The sequence below is a fragment of the Erinaceus europaeus genome, chromosome 2 (assembly GCF_950295315.1).
Source record: "Erinaceus europaeus chromosome 2, mEriEur2.1, whole genome shotgun sequence".
Lineage (NCBI taxonomy): Eukaryota > Metazoa > Chordata > Mammalia > Eulipotyphla > Erinaceidae > Erinaceus > Erinaceus europaeus.
Genome location: NC_080163.1, coordinates 118,129,380 through 118,143,679, shown reverse-complemented (window position 1 = coordinate 118,143,679; position 14,300 = coordinate 118,129,380). Strand labels below are relative to the sequence as shown.

General features: G+C 45.0%; 1 protein-coding gene and 1 pseudogene across 5 annotated transcripts in view; one reads left to right on the top strand and one right to left on the bottom strand.

Moving 5' to 3' along the window:
* Nucleotides 1–1,882: 1,882 nt before the first annotated feature.
* Nucleotides 1,883–2,004, bottom strand: LOC132537380 (small nucleolar RNA SNORA44; annotated as a pseudogene).
* A 2,820-nt stretch (nt 2,005–4,824) lies between these two features.
* Nucleotides 4,825–14,300, top strand: part of SPG7 (SPG7 matrix AAA peptidase subunit, paraplegin) — a 42,767-nt gene continuing 33,291 nt past the window's right edge. For 4 of the 5 annotated variants that reach the window (XR_009548230.1, XM_016191887.2, XM_060184991.1 and 1 more), the window contains exons 1-3: nt 4,825–5,032; nt 6,683–6,785; nt 14,103–14,192. Coding sequence is in view for 4 of the 5 variants with exons in the window: in XM_016191887.2 (XP_016047373.2) it covers nt 4,856–5,032; nt 6,683–6,785; nt 14,103–14,192 (370 nt within the window). In the remaining variant the exon portion in view is untranslated. The remainder of the gene's footprint in view (nt 5,033–6,682; nt 6,786–14,102; nt 14,193–14,300) is intronic. The other variant, XM_007531832.3, reaches the window with a different exon arrangement.

Sequence of the window (14,300 nt, the reverse complement as noted above, 5' to 3'; positions counted from 1 at the left end):
ATCTTTCTCATTAATAAACAAAATCTTAAAAAAAAAATCTTATTCAGACACAGTCACAGGACTGGGCTGGAGAGACAGAGGGTAGGATCCAGCAAAGTAGTGGGGACAAAGTGGGCAAGACTATTTGACCAGGGAAAGAGAACAGCATAGATGGAAGATAGGAAGGATGAATAGAGTGTGAAGTAAAATTGAGAACATGAGGGAAAAAAGGAAAGGCAATCAGCATAGCAATCACTGGCAGCATTATTTTGGAACTGTTCCCTTCACAAACCAGCCCCAAGCTCCCCCCCAAAAAAAAAAAAACACATAGAATCTCTGCAGAAGCACCCAGTTGCCTCAGAGCTGAGAACACATTACTAGAACCAATAAAAAAAAAACTTAATTATTTATTCATGAGAAAGATAGGAGTAGAGAAAGAACCAGACATCACTCTGGCACATGTGCTTCGGGGACTGAACTTGGGACCTCATGCTTTAGAGTCCAATACTTTTTCCACTGCGCTACCTCCCGGATCATACAAGAACCAATTAAAAAAAAAAAAAAGCATTCCCAAAACTTTGTTTGGCAGGGAGAAGGGCTGTACAAATTATTCCTGGGTAAAGCCCCACCACCCAGTTCTGAAATACTGTGCCATTTTTTTTTTTTTGCCTCTAGGGTTATTGCCAGGGCTCAGTGCCTGCACCACGAATCCACTGCTCCTGGAGACCATTTTTTCCCCTTTTGTTGCCCTTGTTGTTTTTATTGTTGTTGTTGCTGTCGTTGGATAGGACAGAGAGAAATCGAGACAGGAGGGGAAGACAGAGAGGGGGAGAGAAAGATAGACACCTCCAGACCTGCTTCACCACCTGTGAAGCGACTTCCCTGCAGGTGGGGAGCCGGGGGCTCGAACCGGGATCCTTACTCCCGTCCTTGTGCTTTGAGCCACATGCGCTTAACCCACTGCGCCACCACCCGACCCCCAATCAATGCCATTTAAAAAAAAATTATTTTCCCTTTTGTTGCTCTTGCTTTATTGTTGTTGGATATGACAGAAATGGAGAAAGAATGGGAAGACAGAGAGGGGGAGAGAAAGATAGACACATGCAGACCTGCTTCACCGCCTGTGAGGTGACTTCCCTGCAGGTGGGGAGCCAGGGGCGCAAACCGGGATCCTTCTGCCAGTCCTTGTGCTTCGCGCCATATGCGCTTAACCTGCAGCACTACTGCCCGACCCCATTGCCATTGTTTTTGTTTTTTTTTAATTGCGGAATTAATGTTTTACATTCAACAGTAAGTACAATAGTTTGTACATGCATAAAATTCCCCAGATTCCCATATAACAATACAACCCCCACTAGCTCCTCTGAATCCTTCTTGGACCTGTATTCTCCCCACCCCAGAGTCTTTTACTTTGGTGCGATCCATTGTTTTTTTTAATTGCCACTAGGGTTATCACTGGGGGTTAGAGCTGGCACTATGAATCCATCAGTTCCACTGGCCATTTTTGTCTTTTTTTCATTTTCCTAATTTTTTCTTCTTCTTTTTTTTTTTTTTTTTTACAAATATATTTTATTTTTATCAACAAAGATGGGATGCTTGGGATCAGTCTTCAAGCCTTAAGACTACGGCCATTGTAGTCCTGGCCACTTTCCCTTCTCAGCTTGGTTCCTTTTGGTTCTCCTTTTCTGTATTGCAGAGTACATCCTAGGAGCAGATGAAGATTGCTTTACTGGTAACAGATCTTTCTAAAAAGCAAAACTCTAGCAATTGCTAGCAATTGGCCTGTCACAATCTTCAGTATTGACACTGCCAGGAAACCTGTTGAAGAAGTTCAAATTTCTTACACTCACTCCACCCGAAACTGGTGAAAATCCAAGAGAAAGTTATCAAAGCATATGTTGTGAAATATAGGAAAGTTGAGTGGCAGCTACAGGTATTATGCTGACCTGTGCTGTCAAAGTCTCTCCAGGTTATTCTTGCATGCAGTTGTTTTCTTCTTTTTTTAATTAGGACAGAGAGAAGTTGAGAGAGGAACGGAAGATGGAGAGAAAGGCCTGCAGACCTGCTTCATAGCTCCTGAATGGGACCCCCTGTAGGTGTGGAGCAGGGGCTCAAACCCTGGTCCCTGTGCTTGGGAATATGTCTGCCTCGCCCCCATCAGTTATTATTATTATTTTTAAATCGAAGCACTGCTCACTATGACTTTAAGTGGTGCTGGGAGGGGCGGTGAAGCAGCTCACTTGGACACTGCGCTGCTTTGTCAATCCTGGTTCCAGCCTGGCTCCCACCAACTGAAGGAAGCTTCCATACTGAGGCCTCACTTTCTCCCTCTCTCTAAAAAAATGGTAAAACAGGGAGTCGGGCGGTAGCGCAGCAGGTTAAGCGCACGTGGCGCAAAGCACAAGGACCTGAGTAAGGATCCTGGTTCGAGCCCCCGGCTCCCCACCTGCAGGGGAGTTGCTTTACAGGCGGTGGAGCAGGTCTGCAGGTGTCTTTCACTCTCTCTCTCTGTCTTCCCCTCCTCTCTCCATTTCTCTCTGTCCTGTCCAACAATGATGACATCAAGAATAATAACTACAACAATAAGAAAAACAACAAGGGCAACAAAAAGGAAATAAATAAATATTTTTTAAAAAAGTAAAATAAAAGTGAAGCTCGCTATTGAACCTAAGAGTTCAGAGCCATCAGCATGAAAGTCAATTTAAAAAATTTTTAAAAAATATTTATTTTCCCTTTTGTTGTGCTTTTTTTTTTATTGTTGTTATAGTTATCATTGTAGTTGTTATTGATGTTGTCATTGTTAGATAGGAAAAAGAGAAATGGAGAGAGGAGGGGAAGACAGAAACTGGGAGAGAAAGACAAGATACCTGCAGACCTGCTTCACCGCCTGTGAACAACTCCCCTTAAGGTGGAGAGCCCGGGGCTCGAACAGAATTCTTAGCCGGTCCCTGCACTTAGCGCCATGTACGCTTAACCCGATGCGCTACCTCCCGACTCCCGAAAGTCAACTTTTTATTTATTTATTTATTTATTTATTTATTTATTTATTTATTTATTTATTTATCTGTATTTGTTAGATACAGCAGAAATTGAGAGGGAAGGGAGGGACTGAGAGGGAGAGAGAGACAGAGAGACACCTGCAGCCCTGCTTCACCACTCATGAAGCTTTTCCCCTGCAGGTGGGGATCGGGGGCTCAAACCTGGGTCCTTGAGCGTTGTAACATTGCACTCAACCAGGTGCGCCACCACTCGGCCCAAAAGTCAATTTTCATAACCATATTCTGTGCTCTTGGGCTTTCTAGACAAAGAGAGCATAATGGCTATGCAAAAAGGCTCTCATGACTTAGATAGCATAATGATGCAAAAGATTTCCAAGCCTGAAACTGAAGTATCAGGTTCAGTCGCCACAACCACAATATGCCAGAGCTGAGCAGTGCTCTGGTAGAAATAATAACATTAGGGGCCAGGTGGTAGCCAGCAGGTTAAGTGCACATGGCACTAAATGCAAGGACCAGAGCAAGGATCCGGGTTGGAGCCCCCAGCTCTCTACATGCAGGGGGGTCGCTTCACAAGCACTGAAGCAGGTCTGCAGATGTCTTTCTCTCCCCCTCTGTCTCCCCCTCCTCTCTCCATTTCTCTCTGTCCTATCCAACAATGACAACAATAACAATAACAACAAAGATGTTGAAAAAAAGGCCGGGAGTCCGGTGTTAACACAACGGGTTAAGCGCATGTGGCGCAAAGCACAAGAACCGGCGTAAGGATCCCAGTTCGAGGCCCCGGCTCCCCACCTGCAGGGGAGTCGCTTCACAAGTGGTGAAGCAGGTCTGCAGGTGTCTGTCTTTTTCTCCCCCTCTCTGTCTTCCCCTCCTCTCTCCATTTCTCTCTGTCCTATCCAACAACGACATCAGTAACAGCAATAATAACTACAACAATAAAACAAGGGCAACAAAAGGGAATAAAAAAAAGAACAAAATAAAAAAAAAAAGACTATTATCACTTTACCATTCCTTAGATTGTGGTATAAATACAAGTCCCCATAACCCATTTCTGTCATACATCCACCCAGACTATGTGTTTTGTTTCTCTTCACAAGCTTTTCAGTAGTGAGCAGCGCAATCCGAGAGAGCACCAGACCCCAGAAAGGCCTGGAGACAGAACTAAGACCCCACCCCACCCCCAACTCCTAGGTCTGCCTTGCCACCTCATCACTTCCCAAGATAGCCACTGCATGTCCCTAGATCAAGGTCCCTATCACCAGGGTGGAATGCCACAGATGAGTCAGTGCCTCTGGGAGAAAAGTGCTGTTTGGAATTTAACATCTACTGGACCGGTCCAAGGTGCTGAGCTCCCTCCTCCAAACAGGCGGTGTGCAGGACCTCTGGACTCCCGCCTTCTGCCTTGCGCAGCTAGGACTCAGCTAGTGCAAAGACTGCGAAGTCTGGGCTGGGTCGGGGTCCAATGCAAGACTGGGCCAGAGTTTGTGTCGAGCCAGGACCGGGTTCGGCTTGGCTCCGTATCGAGGTTAGGGCGGTCTGGGTCGGGCGTGAACCAGAGACGGCGGACAGTCTTACACTCTTGCGCCCCTCAGCCGGGCGTGGCCCCTGCGTGAACCGCATAAACCCACTGTGTCGATCGCGGTTTTTCTCACGAAAGCAATTTAACAAACTATGGAGAAGGCAATCGGACCGAAAGTGTCGGCAAAACGTGGAGTCCACAAGCAAAGTACTGGGAGCTGAGCCTTGGCGGCTCCAAACGCGCAGGCGTAGGAGGAGGCACAGACTACGCAGGCGCCGCCCGTCATCTCGTTATCCCAAGCTAAATCGCGCATGCGCTTGAGAAAGTCCAAGCGCGCACGCGCAGCTGCCGGGCCGACATGGCGGCCTCTATGTTGTTGCTTCGCGCCTTGCTTCGGGGCACCGGGCCTGGGCGGCTACGGGGCCAGTGCTTCCGCTGGAGCCCAAGCCTCTCTGCCGAGGCATGCAGAAGGTGGCTGTCCTTAGTCCACACACCTTCCAAAGGTCCCGCTGGGGCTGGAGGCCGAGCCCTACAGGTAACCCCCTGGCCGGCGTCCGGACACTTGCAGTGCAGTCCATTCTACGGGGACCCCCAGCAGCCTCACTGCACTTCTGTAGGACCCCTGCATCTGTAACTTAGATAGAAACTCACTGGCCTCTTGCGTGAAAACTGTTCTACTCTGCTGATGGTAGCCATTTAATCTGACCGTAGTTCTGGGCCTTATAGCTGATTCTTCCTCCCTCCTCCCCCCCCCCCCCCTTAGAAGCTCAACCCTTGAAATTTAGGCGATAATATTACCTTTTACTGTAACTTTAAAGCCAATTAGTATTATACACCTACTCTAGATTACTGGACACCTAGCCAGACCATGAGAACAACTATTACACTTATTTTCTTCTTATTTATTTATTATTTTAGAGAAAAACCAGAGCACTGCTCAGCTCTGGTGTATAGTGGAGCCTCAGACATAAAAATCTTTTGCATAACCATTATTCTGTCTCCACAGCCCAGCAACTATTACACTTCGCAAAAAATTTTTTTAATTATGCTTTATTTATTTATTTTGGCTTTTTAGTTGTACATAAAAGGAAAGGGTATTGAGTAAGGTGGCACGTTTTCCCCACAGCAACAGCAGAACAGGTGCGCTAAGGAAATAATTAAAAACAAGTGAAGAAATTGCCAACATAGGTAGAAACAATTAAATTAGACATTGACTTTAAAAACATAAGATGATCAAGTTGAAAGACGCTCATCTCATCTGAAGGTGGAACTTTGGAAATACAGACTACTAACTTCTATAGTTCCTGGGAGTATCTCACTAGCAGGAGCAGAGGACCCTGCAGCACTGCAGTCTGTAGTCTGTGGGAAGTGATGTGCTTGTTTCCTGAAGGAGAAATATGAACCTTGGAGCATGTAATAAGGACAAGTCAGCCTTTGACTTTTTTTCTTTTCTTGTTAGCCTTTGACTTTTTTTTTTAATGTTTTTTAAATATTTATTTCCTTTTTGTTGCCCTTGTTTTTATTATTGTTGTTGATGTCGGCGTTTATTGGATAGGACAGAGAGAAATGGAGAGAGGAGGGGAACACAGAGGGGGAGAGAAAGATAGACACCTACAGACTTGCTTCACTACCTGTGAAGCGAACCCCCTACACTTATGGAGCCAGGGGCTCGAACTGGGGCGCCGGTCCTTGCGCTTTGCGCCAAGTGCGCTTAACCTGCTGTGCTACTGCCCGACTCCCTTAAATATTTTAAATATTTGTTTATTCCCTTTTGTTGCCCTTGTTTTATTGTTGTGGTCATTATTATTGTTATTGATGTCGTTGGATAGGACAGAAAGAAATGGAGAGAGGAGGGGAAGACAGAGAGGGAGAGAAAGAAAGACACCTGCAGACCTGCTTCACTGCTTGTGAAGCGACTCCCCTGAGTTGCGGGACTGGGGGCTCGAACCGGGATCCTTATGCCGGTCCTTGAGCTTTGCCACTTGCGCTTAACCCGCCGCGCTACCGCCCGACTCCTTAGCCTTTGACGTTCTAACTTGCATTAGTGTTTTGATATTATGTTAAAGGGTTGCAGTGATGTTCAGACTACTACAACAAATTTTAAGACACTGCCATCAGTCTGTGTGGCATTCATGTGCTATGGCATCCAAGTGACTGATGCTTCATGTTGTCCTTTGTGTTTCAGAGTTTGCAGTTGCGACTGCTAACCCCTACCTTTGAAGGCCTCAGCGGACTTTTGTTGAAACAACATCTAGTCCAGAATCCAGTCAGACTGTGGAAACTTCTAGGTGTGTAATTACTGACAGAGTGAAGGCAGGGCCTAGGGTGTTTGTGACAAATTAGTGTAATGAAGGGGCCGGGTGGTGGTGCACCTGGTTGAGTGTACACATTGTCATGCACAAAGACCCTGGGTTCAAGCCCCGGGTCCCTATCTGCAGAAGGAAAGCTTCATGAGCAGTGAAGCAGTGCTGCAGGTGTCTCTCTCCTCTATCTTCCTCTCCCTTCTTGATTTCTGTCTATCCAATAAATAAGTAAAAATATACGTATATATATGGTAATGATGCTAGTTTGACACTGAAAGAAAAATAATTTAGTAAGAGGATCTTTGACTTCTATTGTGAGTTCTTGAAGTTCTAAGTTCCTTATTCTGAGTCATTTTAAAAAATCAAGTATACAGGGAGTCGGGTGGTGGCGCAGTGGGTTAAGCGCACGTGGCACAAAGCGCAGGGACCGGCGTAAGGATCCCGGTTCAAGCCCCCGGCTCCCCACCTGCAGGGGAGTCGCTTCACGGCGGTGAAGCAGGTCTGCAGGTGTCTGTCTATCTTTCTCTCCTCTCTCTCTCTGTCTTCCCCTCCTCTCTCCATTTCTCTCTGTCCTATCCAACAACAAAGCAACGTCAACAATGGCAATAATAACCGCAACGAGGCTGCAACAACTAGGGCAACAAAAAGGGGGAAAAATGACCTCCAGGAGCAGTGGATTCATGGTGCAGGCACCGAGCCCAGCAATAACCCTGGAGAAAAAAAAAAAAAAATCAAGTATACAGCAATAATCAGACTGCTTAACAAACTTTTTTTGGGGGGTGTCTGGCGGTGATGCACTGAATTTAGCTCACATAGTACAAAGTGCAAGGACATGTGCAAGAATCCTCCTTCAAGCCCCCAGCTCCCAGTTCAAGCCTCCAGCTCCCGACCTGCAAGGGGGTTGCTGCACAAGGGGTGAAGCAGGCCTTCAGGTGCTTCTCTTTCTCTCTTCCTCTCTATCTTCCCCTCTTCACCTCCTCTCAATTTCTCTCTGTCCTAGTCTATTAAAAAAAAAAAAAGATGGAAAAAGTGGACTCCAGGAGCAGTAGATTCTTTTTTCTTTTTTTTTTTTGTGGGAGAACACACACCAATTTTATTGGGGGGGAGGAGTATTTACAGGGGAGTCAGACTGAATGGGAGAAGGGAAGAGTCCAGGGACAAGGCAGGCGAGGGGGTACAGGACCCCGGCCCCTACCCAAGCTGGAAGGGTGGGAGAGCAGCTGGGCCCTGAAGACGGCTGGGAAGGATGGCAAAGGGTCTGAGCCCCTGGGCTGGGGAGCTCAGGGGCTTGTAAACATTAACCACTCTCAGAAGGGGATGGGGGGTGGGAGAGGGCTCCTCTATATTTCTTCACAGGGTTAAGGCCTCTCTAGGCTCAAGGGGCCCCAAGTTCATCAGTCTCTTTAGCTGGGGGGAGGGGAGACAGGGCAGAGCATCCCACTCCCCTGCATTGGCTGCGGCAGGAGTGGGGGCATTACAGTCAGGGACAACAGTGTCCCCCCGCCTCCAGTGCCCAGGAGCAGTGGATTCATAGTTCCAGCACCTAGCCTTAGCAATAACCGTAGCAGCAAAAGAAAAAGAAAGAAAGAAAGAAACCTTTTTCAATGTTATTAGCCAAGTCCAACAATTTTTTTTTTCCTTTTTTAAATAATTTTTGAAGGATCCCGGCTCAAGGCCCCGGCTCCCCACCTGCAGGGGAGTCGCTTCACAAGCTGTGAAGCAAGTCTGCAAGTGTCTGTCTTTCTCTCCCCATCTCTCCCTCCTTTCTCCATTTTTCTCAGCCCTATCTGGCAACAACATCATTAACAACAATAATAATAACCATAACAATGATAAAAACAAGGACAAGAAAAAAGGAAAATAAATAGATAAATAAAATATTTAAAAAATTGGGGGGGACCAGGTAGTGGTGCACCTACCTGATTGAGCACACATGCTACCATGCACAAGGACCTGTGTTCAGGCCCAGTCCCCACCTACAGGGGGAAGCTTTATGAGTGGTGAAGCAGTGCTGTAGGTATCACTCTGTCTCTCTCCTTTTCTCTCCCCTTTCCTCTTGATTTCTGGCTATCTCTATCCAATAAATAAGGATAATAGGATGGGGGGTAGATAGCATAATGGGTATGCAAAGAGACTCTCATACTAAGGCTCTGAAGTCCCAGGTTCAATCCACTGCACCACCTTAAGCCAGAGCTGATCAGTGCTCTAGTAAAAATAAGTAAATAACATTTTAAAACTCAGAGTTCCTTTAAAATTAATAAATTTTAATATTCATCTTATTTGGATAGAGACAGAAAGAAACTAAGATGGAAAGGGAAGATAGGGTGTGGTCCAGGAGATGGTACAGTGGATAAAGCATTAGACTTTCAAGCACGAAGCCCTGAGTTCAATCCCCGGCAGCACATGTTTGATGTTTGGTTGTTTCTCTCCCCTCCTATCTTTCTTTTTTTTTTTTTTTTTTTTTTATGGTAGGAGGGGTACAACTCCACAGAATTCCCGCCACCCAATCTCCATAACCCACCCCCTCCCCTGATAGCTTTCCCATTTTCTATCTCTCTGGGAGCATGGACCCAGGGTCATTGAGGGTTGCAGAAGGTAGAAGGTCTGGCTTCTGTAATTGCTTCCTCGCTGAACATGGGCGTTGACTGGTCGGTCCATACTCCCAGAGTGACTCTCTCTTTCCCTAGTAGGATGGGTCTCTGGGGAAGCTGAGCTCCAGGACACATTGGTGGTGTCTTCAATCCAGGGAAGTCTGGCCGGCATCCTGATGACACCTGGAACCTGGTGACTGAAAAGAGAGTTAACATACAAAGCCAAACAAATTGTTGAGCAATCATGGACCCAAAGCTTGGAAAAGTGGAGAGGAAGTATTAGGGAGGTACTCACTGCAAACTCTAGTATACTTCTGCTTTCTTACTTTGGTGCCATACTCCAAACTCAGTCAATTTCTGCTTTGCGTTTCTACTTCTTTTTTTTTTTTTACATGCATAAGATTCCCCAGATTCCCATTTAGCAATACAACCCCCACTATTTCATTCATCATTTTTCATGGACCTGTATTCTCCCCACCCACCCATCCACCCCAGAGTCTTTTACTTTGGTGTAATATTCCAATTCCATTTCAGGTTCGACTTGTGTTTTCTTTTCTAATCTTGTTTTTCAACTTCGGCCTGAGAGTGAGATCATCCCATATTCATCCTTCTGTTTCTGACTTATTTCACTCAACATGATTTTTTCAAGGTCCATCCAAGATGGGCTGAAAACGGTGAAGTCACCATTTTTTACAGCTGAGTAGTATTCCATTGTGTATATATACCACAACTTGCTCAGCCACTCATCTGTTGTTGGACACCTGTGTTGCTTCCAGGTTTTGGCTATTACAAATTGTGCTGCCAAGAACATATGTGTACACAGATCTTTTTGGATGGATGTGTTGAGTTCCTTAGGATATATCCCCAGGAGGGGAATTGCAGGGTCATAGGGTAGGTCCATTTCTAGCCTTCTGAGAGTTCTCCAGACTGTTCTCCACAGAGGTTGGACCAATTGACATTCTCACCAGCAGTGCAGGAGGGTTCCTTTGACCCCACACCCTCTCCAGCATTTGCTGCTGTTACCTTTTCTGATGTGTGACATTCTCACAGGAGTGAAGTGATATCTCATTGTTGTCTTGATTTGCATTTCTCTGACAATCAGAGACTTGGAGCATTTTTTCATGTGTTTCTCGGCCTTTTGGATCTCTTCTGTGGTGAATATTCTGTCCAATTCCTCCCCCCATTTTTGGATGGGGTTATTTGTTGTCTTGTTGTTGAGTCTGGTAAGCTCTATATATGTTGGTTATTAAACTCTTATCTGATGTATGGCATGTAAAGATCTTCTCCCATTCTGTGAGGGGTCTCTTGATTTGGGTAGTGGTTTCTTTTGCTGTGAAGAAGCTTTTTAATTTGATGTAGTCCCATAGGTTTATACTTGCCTTAGTCTTCCTTGTAATTGGATTCGTTTCATTGAAAATGTCTTTAAAATTTATGCGGAAAAAAGTTCTTCCAATATTTTCCTCTAAGTATCTGATAGTTTCTGGTCTAACATCCAAGTCCTTGATCCCCTTGGAATTTACTTTTGTATTTGGTGAAATACAGTGATTCAGCTTCATTCTTCTGCTTGTTTCAACCCATTGTTTCCAACACCATTTGTTGAAGAGACTCTGCTTTCCCCATTGAATAGTCTGGGCCCCTTTGTCAAAGATTAGATGTCCATAGGTGTGGGGCCTCATTTCTGGGCTCTCAATTCTATTCCACTGGTCAGTGTGTCTGTTCATGTTCCAGTACCAAGCAGTTTTGATGACAATGGCCCTATAATATAGTTTGAGATCTGGCAGTGTGATGCCTCCGGTTCTGTTCTTTTTTCTCAAGATTATTTTGGCAATTCTAGGTCTTTTCTGGTTCCAGATAAACATTTGTAGCATTTGTTCTATTCTCCTAAAAAATGTGCTTGGGATCTTGATGGGGATAGCATTAAATTTGTAGATGGCTCTGGGTACCCTCCTATCTTTCTAACTAATAAAATATATATATAAAAAGGGGAAGCTAGGGAAGGAGAGACACCTGCAACACTGCTTCACTGCTTCTGAAATTTTCCTCCCACTGCAGGTGGGAACCAAAGGCTTGAACTCAGTTGTTTGGGCATGGTGACATGTACTCAACCAGGTGTGCCCACTATCCAGTCCTTTTTTTCAATGGACTGGGACCATGATTTCACTGCTCCAGGATGCTTTTTGATGTTGATAGACAAAGACATATGCACTGGAGCTGCCCCGGCACTCTAGCACTTCCATGTAGTGTTAGGACTCAAGCCTGAGCTGCACATGGCAAGGCAGATACTCTAATCAGAAAACTATTCCTGGCCCCTGTCAACATTGTTTTGCAAACACCTACAAAGTGGCTCTCTACGTTTTATTTATTTATATATTTATTTATTTGCCTCTAGGGTTATCAGTGGGGCTCAATGCCTGCACTAGGAATCCACTGCTCCTTGTGGCCATCTTTTTTCCATTGTTGTTGCTGCTGCTGCTGAATAGGACAGACACAGAGAGGAGGCAGAGACGGAGGAGAGAAAGATAGACACCTGCAGACCTGCTTCACTACTTGTGAAGCGACCCCCTGCAGGTGGGGAGCTGGGAGCTCGAACCGGGATTCTTCAGCTTCACACTATATACGCACTTAACCTGGTGCGCCACTGCCCAACCCCCCTACATTTTATATCCAGACACTAAAGTCTCTGATATGATGCACACAGAGAGTAGAAACCTGTGACACCCGATTGTTCCTCTCAACCTTAGGTCAAAGATCTTGAGATTGAATGAGTATCTTCACCCAGCAGGGACAGGGTAGAGGAAGATCTTCCCATTCAGCATGCACATACAGCTAGGTGGGCACCCATTCAGGGTTAGAAAGAGCTCAGATTTGGTAACAGCTACTTCTGTCATCTGTACTTGCCCTTCTGAACTCACCATCCACCAGCAGCCTCCATGTGCCCATTATGGTGTTTTTGTTATTATTCTGTGAATGTCTGAAGAAAGGTGCAGCTGGGTGAAGGTCATGGGACTCATTCCCCCCACTTTTTCTTTTTTTCCTCCTCCAGGGTTATTGCTGGGCTCGGTGCCTGCGCCATGAATCCACCGCTCCTGGAGGCCATTTTTCCCCCCTTTTGTTGCCCTTGTTGTAGCCTCGTTGTGGTTATTATTATTGCCCTTGTTGACGCAATTCGTTGTTGGATAGGACAGAGAGAAATGGAGAGAGGAGGGTAAGACAGAGAGAGAGGGGAGAGAAAGATAGACACCTGCAGACCTGCTTCACCGCCTGTGAAGCGACTCCCCTGCAGGTGGGGAGCCGGGGGCTCGAACCGGGATCATTACACCGGTCCCTGCGCTTTGCGCCACATGTGCCCAACCCACTGCGCCATCGCCCTCCCCCCTCCCCCCACTTTAAACACTGATTTGTTCAGACTTTGGACAAGAGCCTTTTTATAAGGGGTGTTCTAGTGATGGTGGCTGGATGGCTGCCAAAGCCACGTGTGCTATTTAATTGTTGAGATTCAAGTGAGTATGTATTATAGAGCTAGTTCTTCAAGAAACTCAGGATACTTTTTGAACTCTATGTTCATAACTGATCTTTATTCCCTCTCATTAGGTAATTTAAATTACAATTATATTTAATTTGTAAGTTGAAGTAGTTTTTGACTATAATTAGTAAGTAGTAAACATTTCAAAGTTGTGAGTCTTCATGACTGTGGATTTTCAGACAGTTTCTGTAGTGGTTTGGCTGTATGTAGGAGGACTATTTATTATTATTATTATTATTATTATTATTATTTTGACATCAGGGTTATTGCTGGGGCTCTGTGCTGGCACTATGAATCTACTGCTCCTGGCAGCCATTCATTTTATCCTCTTTTTTTCTTTTTTAAGATTTTATTTATTTATTCAAGAAGAAGATAGGCAGAGAGAGAGAAAGAATCAGACATCACTCTGGTACATGTGCTGCCAGGGATTGAATTTGGGACCTCTTGCTTGAGAGTCCAGTGCTTTATCCACTGCACCACCTCCCAGACCACCCTTTCTATTTTTTTTTTTTAATTTATATTTTGAACTGCTTAAATAATTTAAGTTCAAGGTATGACTTCAATCAGTTTACAAATTTTACACATTACATGCTTAGTCTAAAGAAATATATACTCAGATTAAAATGTAAGCGGTTACAGAACTTGAAGTATTTTTTTCACCCTTTCTATTTTTATTAGATAAAACAGAGAAATTGAGAGGAGACAAGATATATAGAGAGGGTTGGAGTAGATAGCATAATGGTTGTGCAAAGAGATTGTCATGTCTGAGGCTCCAGAGTCCCAGGTTCAATCCCCTTCACCACCATAAGGCAGAGCTGAGCATCGCTGTGGTAAAATAAATAAATAAAAAATAAATAAATAAAGTTCCGGGAGATGGTGCAGTCATAAAGCATTGGACTCTCAGGCAGGAGGTCACAAGTTCAGTCCCTAGCAGCACATGTACCAAAGTGATGTCTGGTTCTTTCTCTTTCTCATTAATAAATAAATAAAGTATTAAAAATAAATAAAAAAAATACCTACAAATTTGCTTCACCATTTGAGAATCATCCCCCCTGCAGGTGGGGAGCAGGGGCTTGAACCCAGGTCCTTACACATATTAACATGTGCTCAACTGGGTGCACTACTGCTCACCCTCCTGTGAGGATAAACTCCTATCTACCTGCTAATCAATGTTCTTCTTCCTTGTAGGCGGTACTTACTATTTTAAAACCTCGCAGACGCAGCAGAAAACTAAGGGTAATGATCAGTCTAAAGGGAGGCCTCCTGAAGATGATGAAGGTATACCTATTTGATTTCATTTTTTGAGTTTTTGTGTTTGCTTGTTTTCACCAATGCATTGCTCAGCTGTGGTTTATGGTGGTGTGGGGAGGACTTACGGTGCTTCAG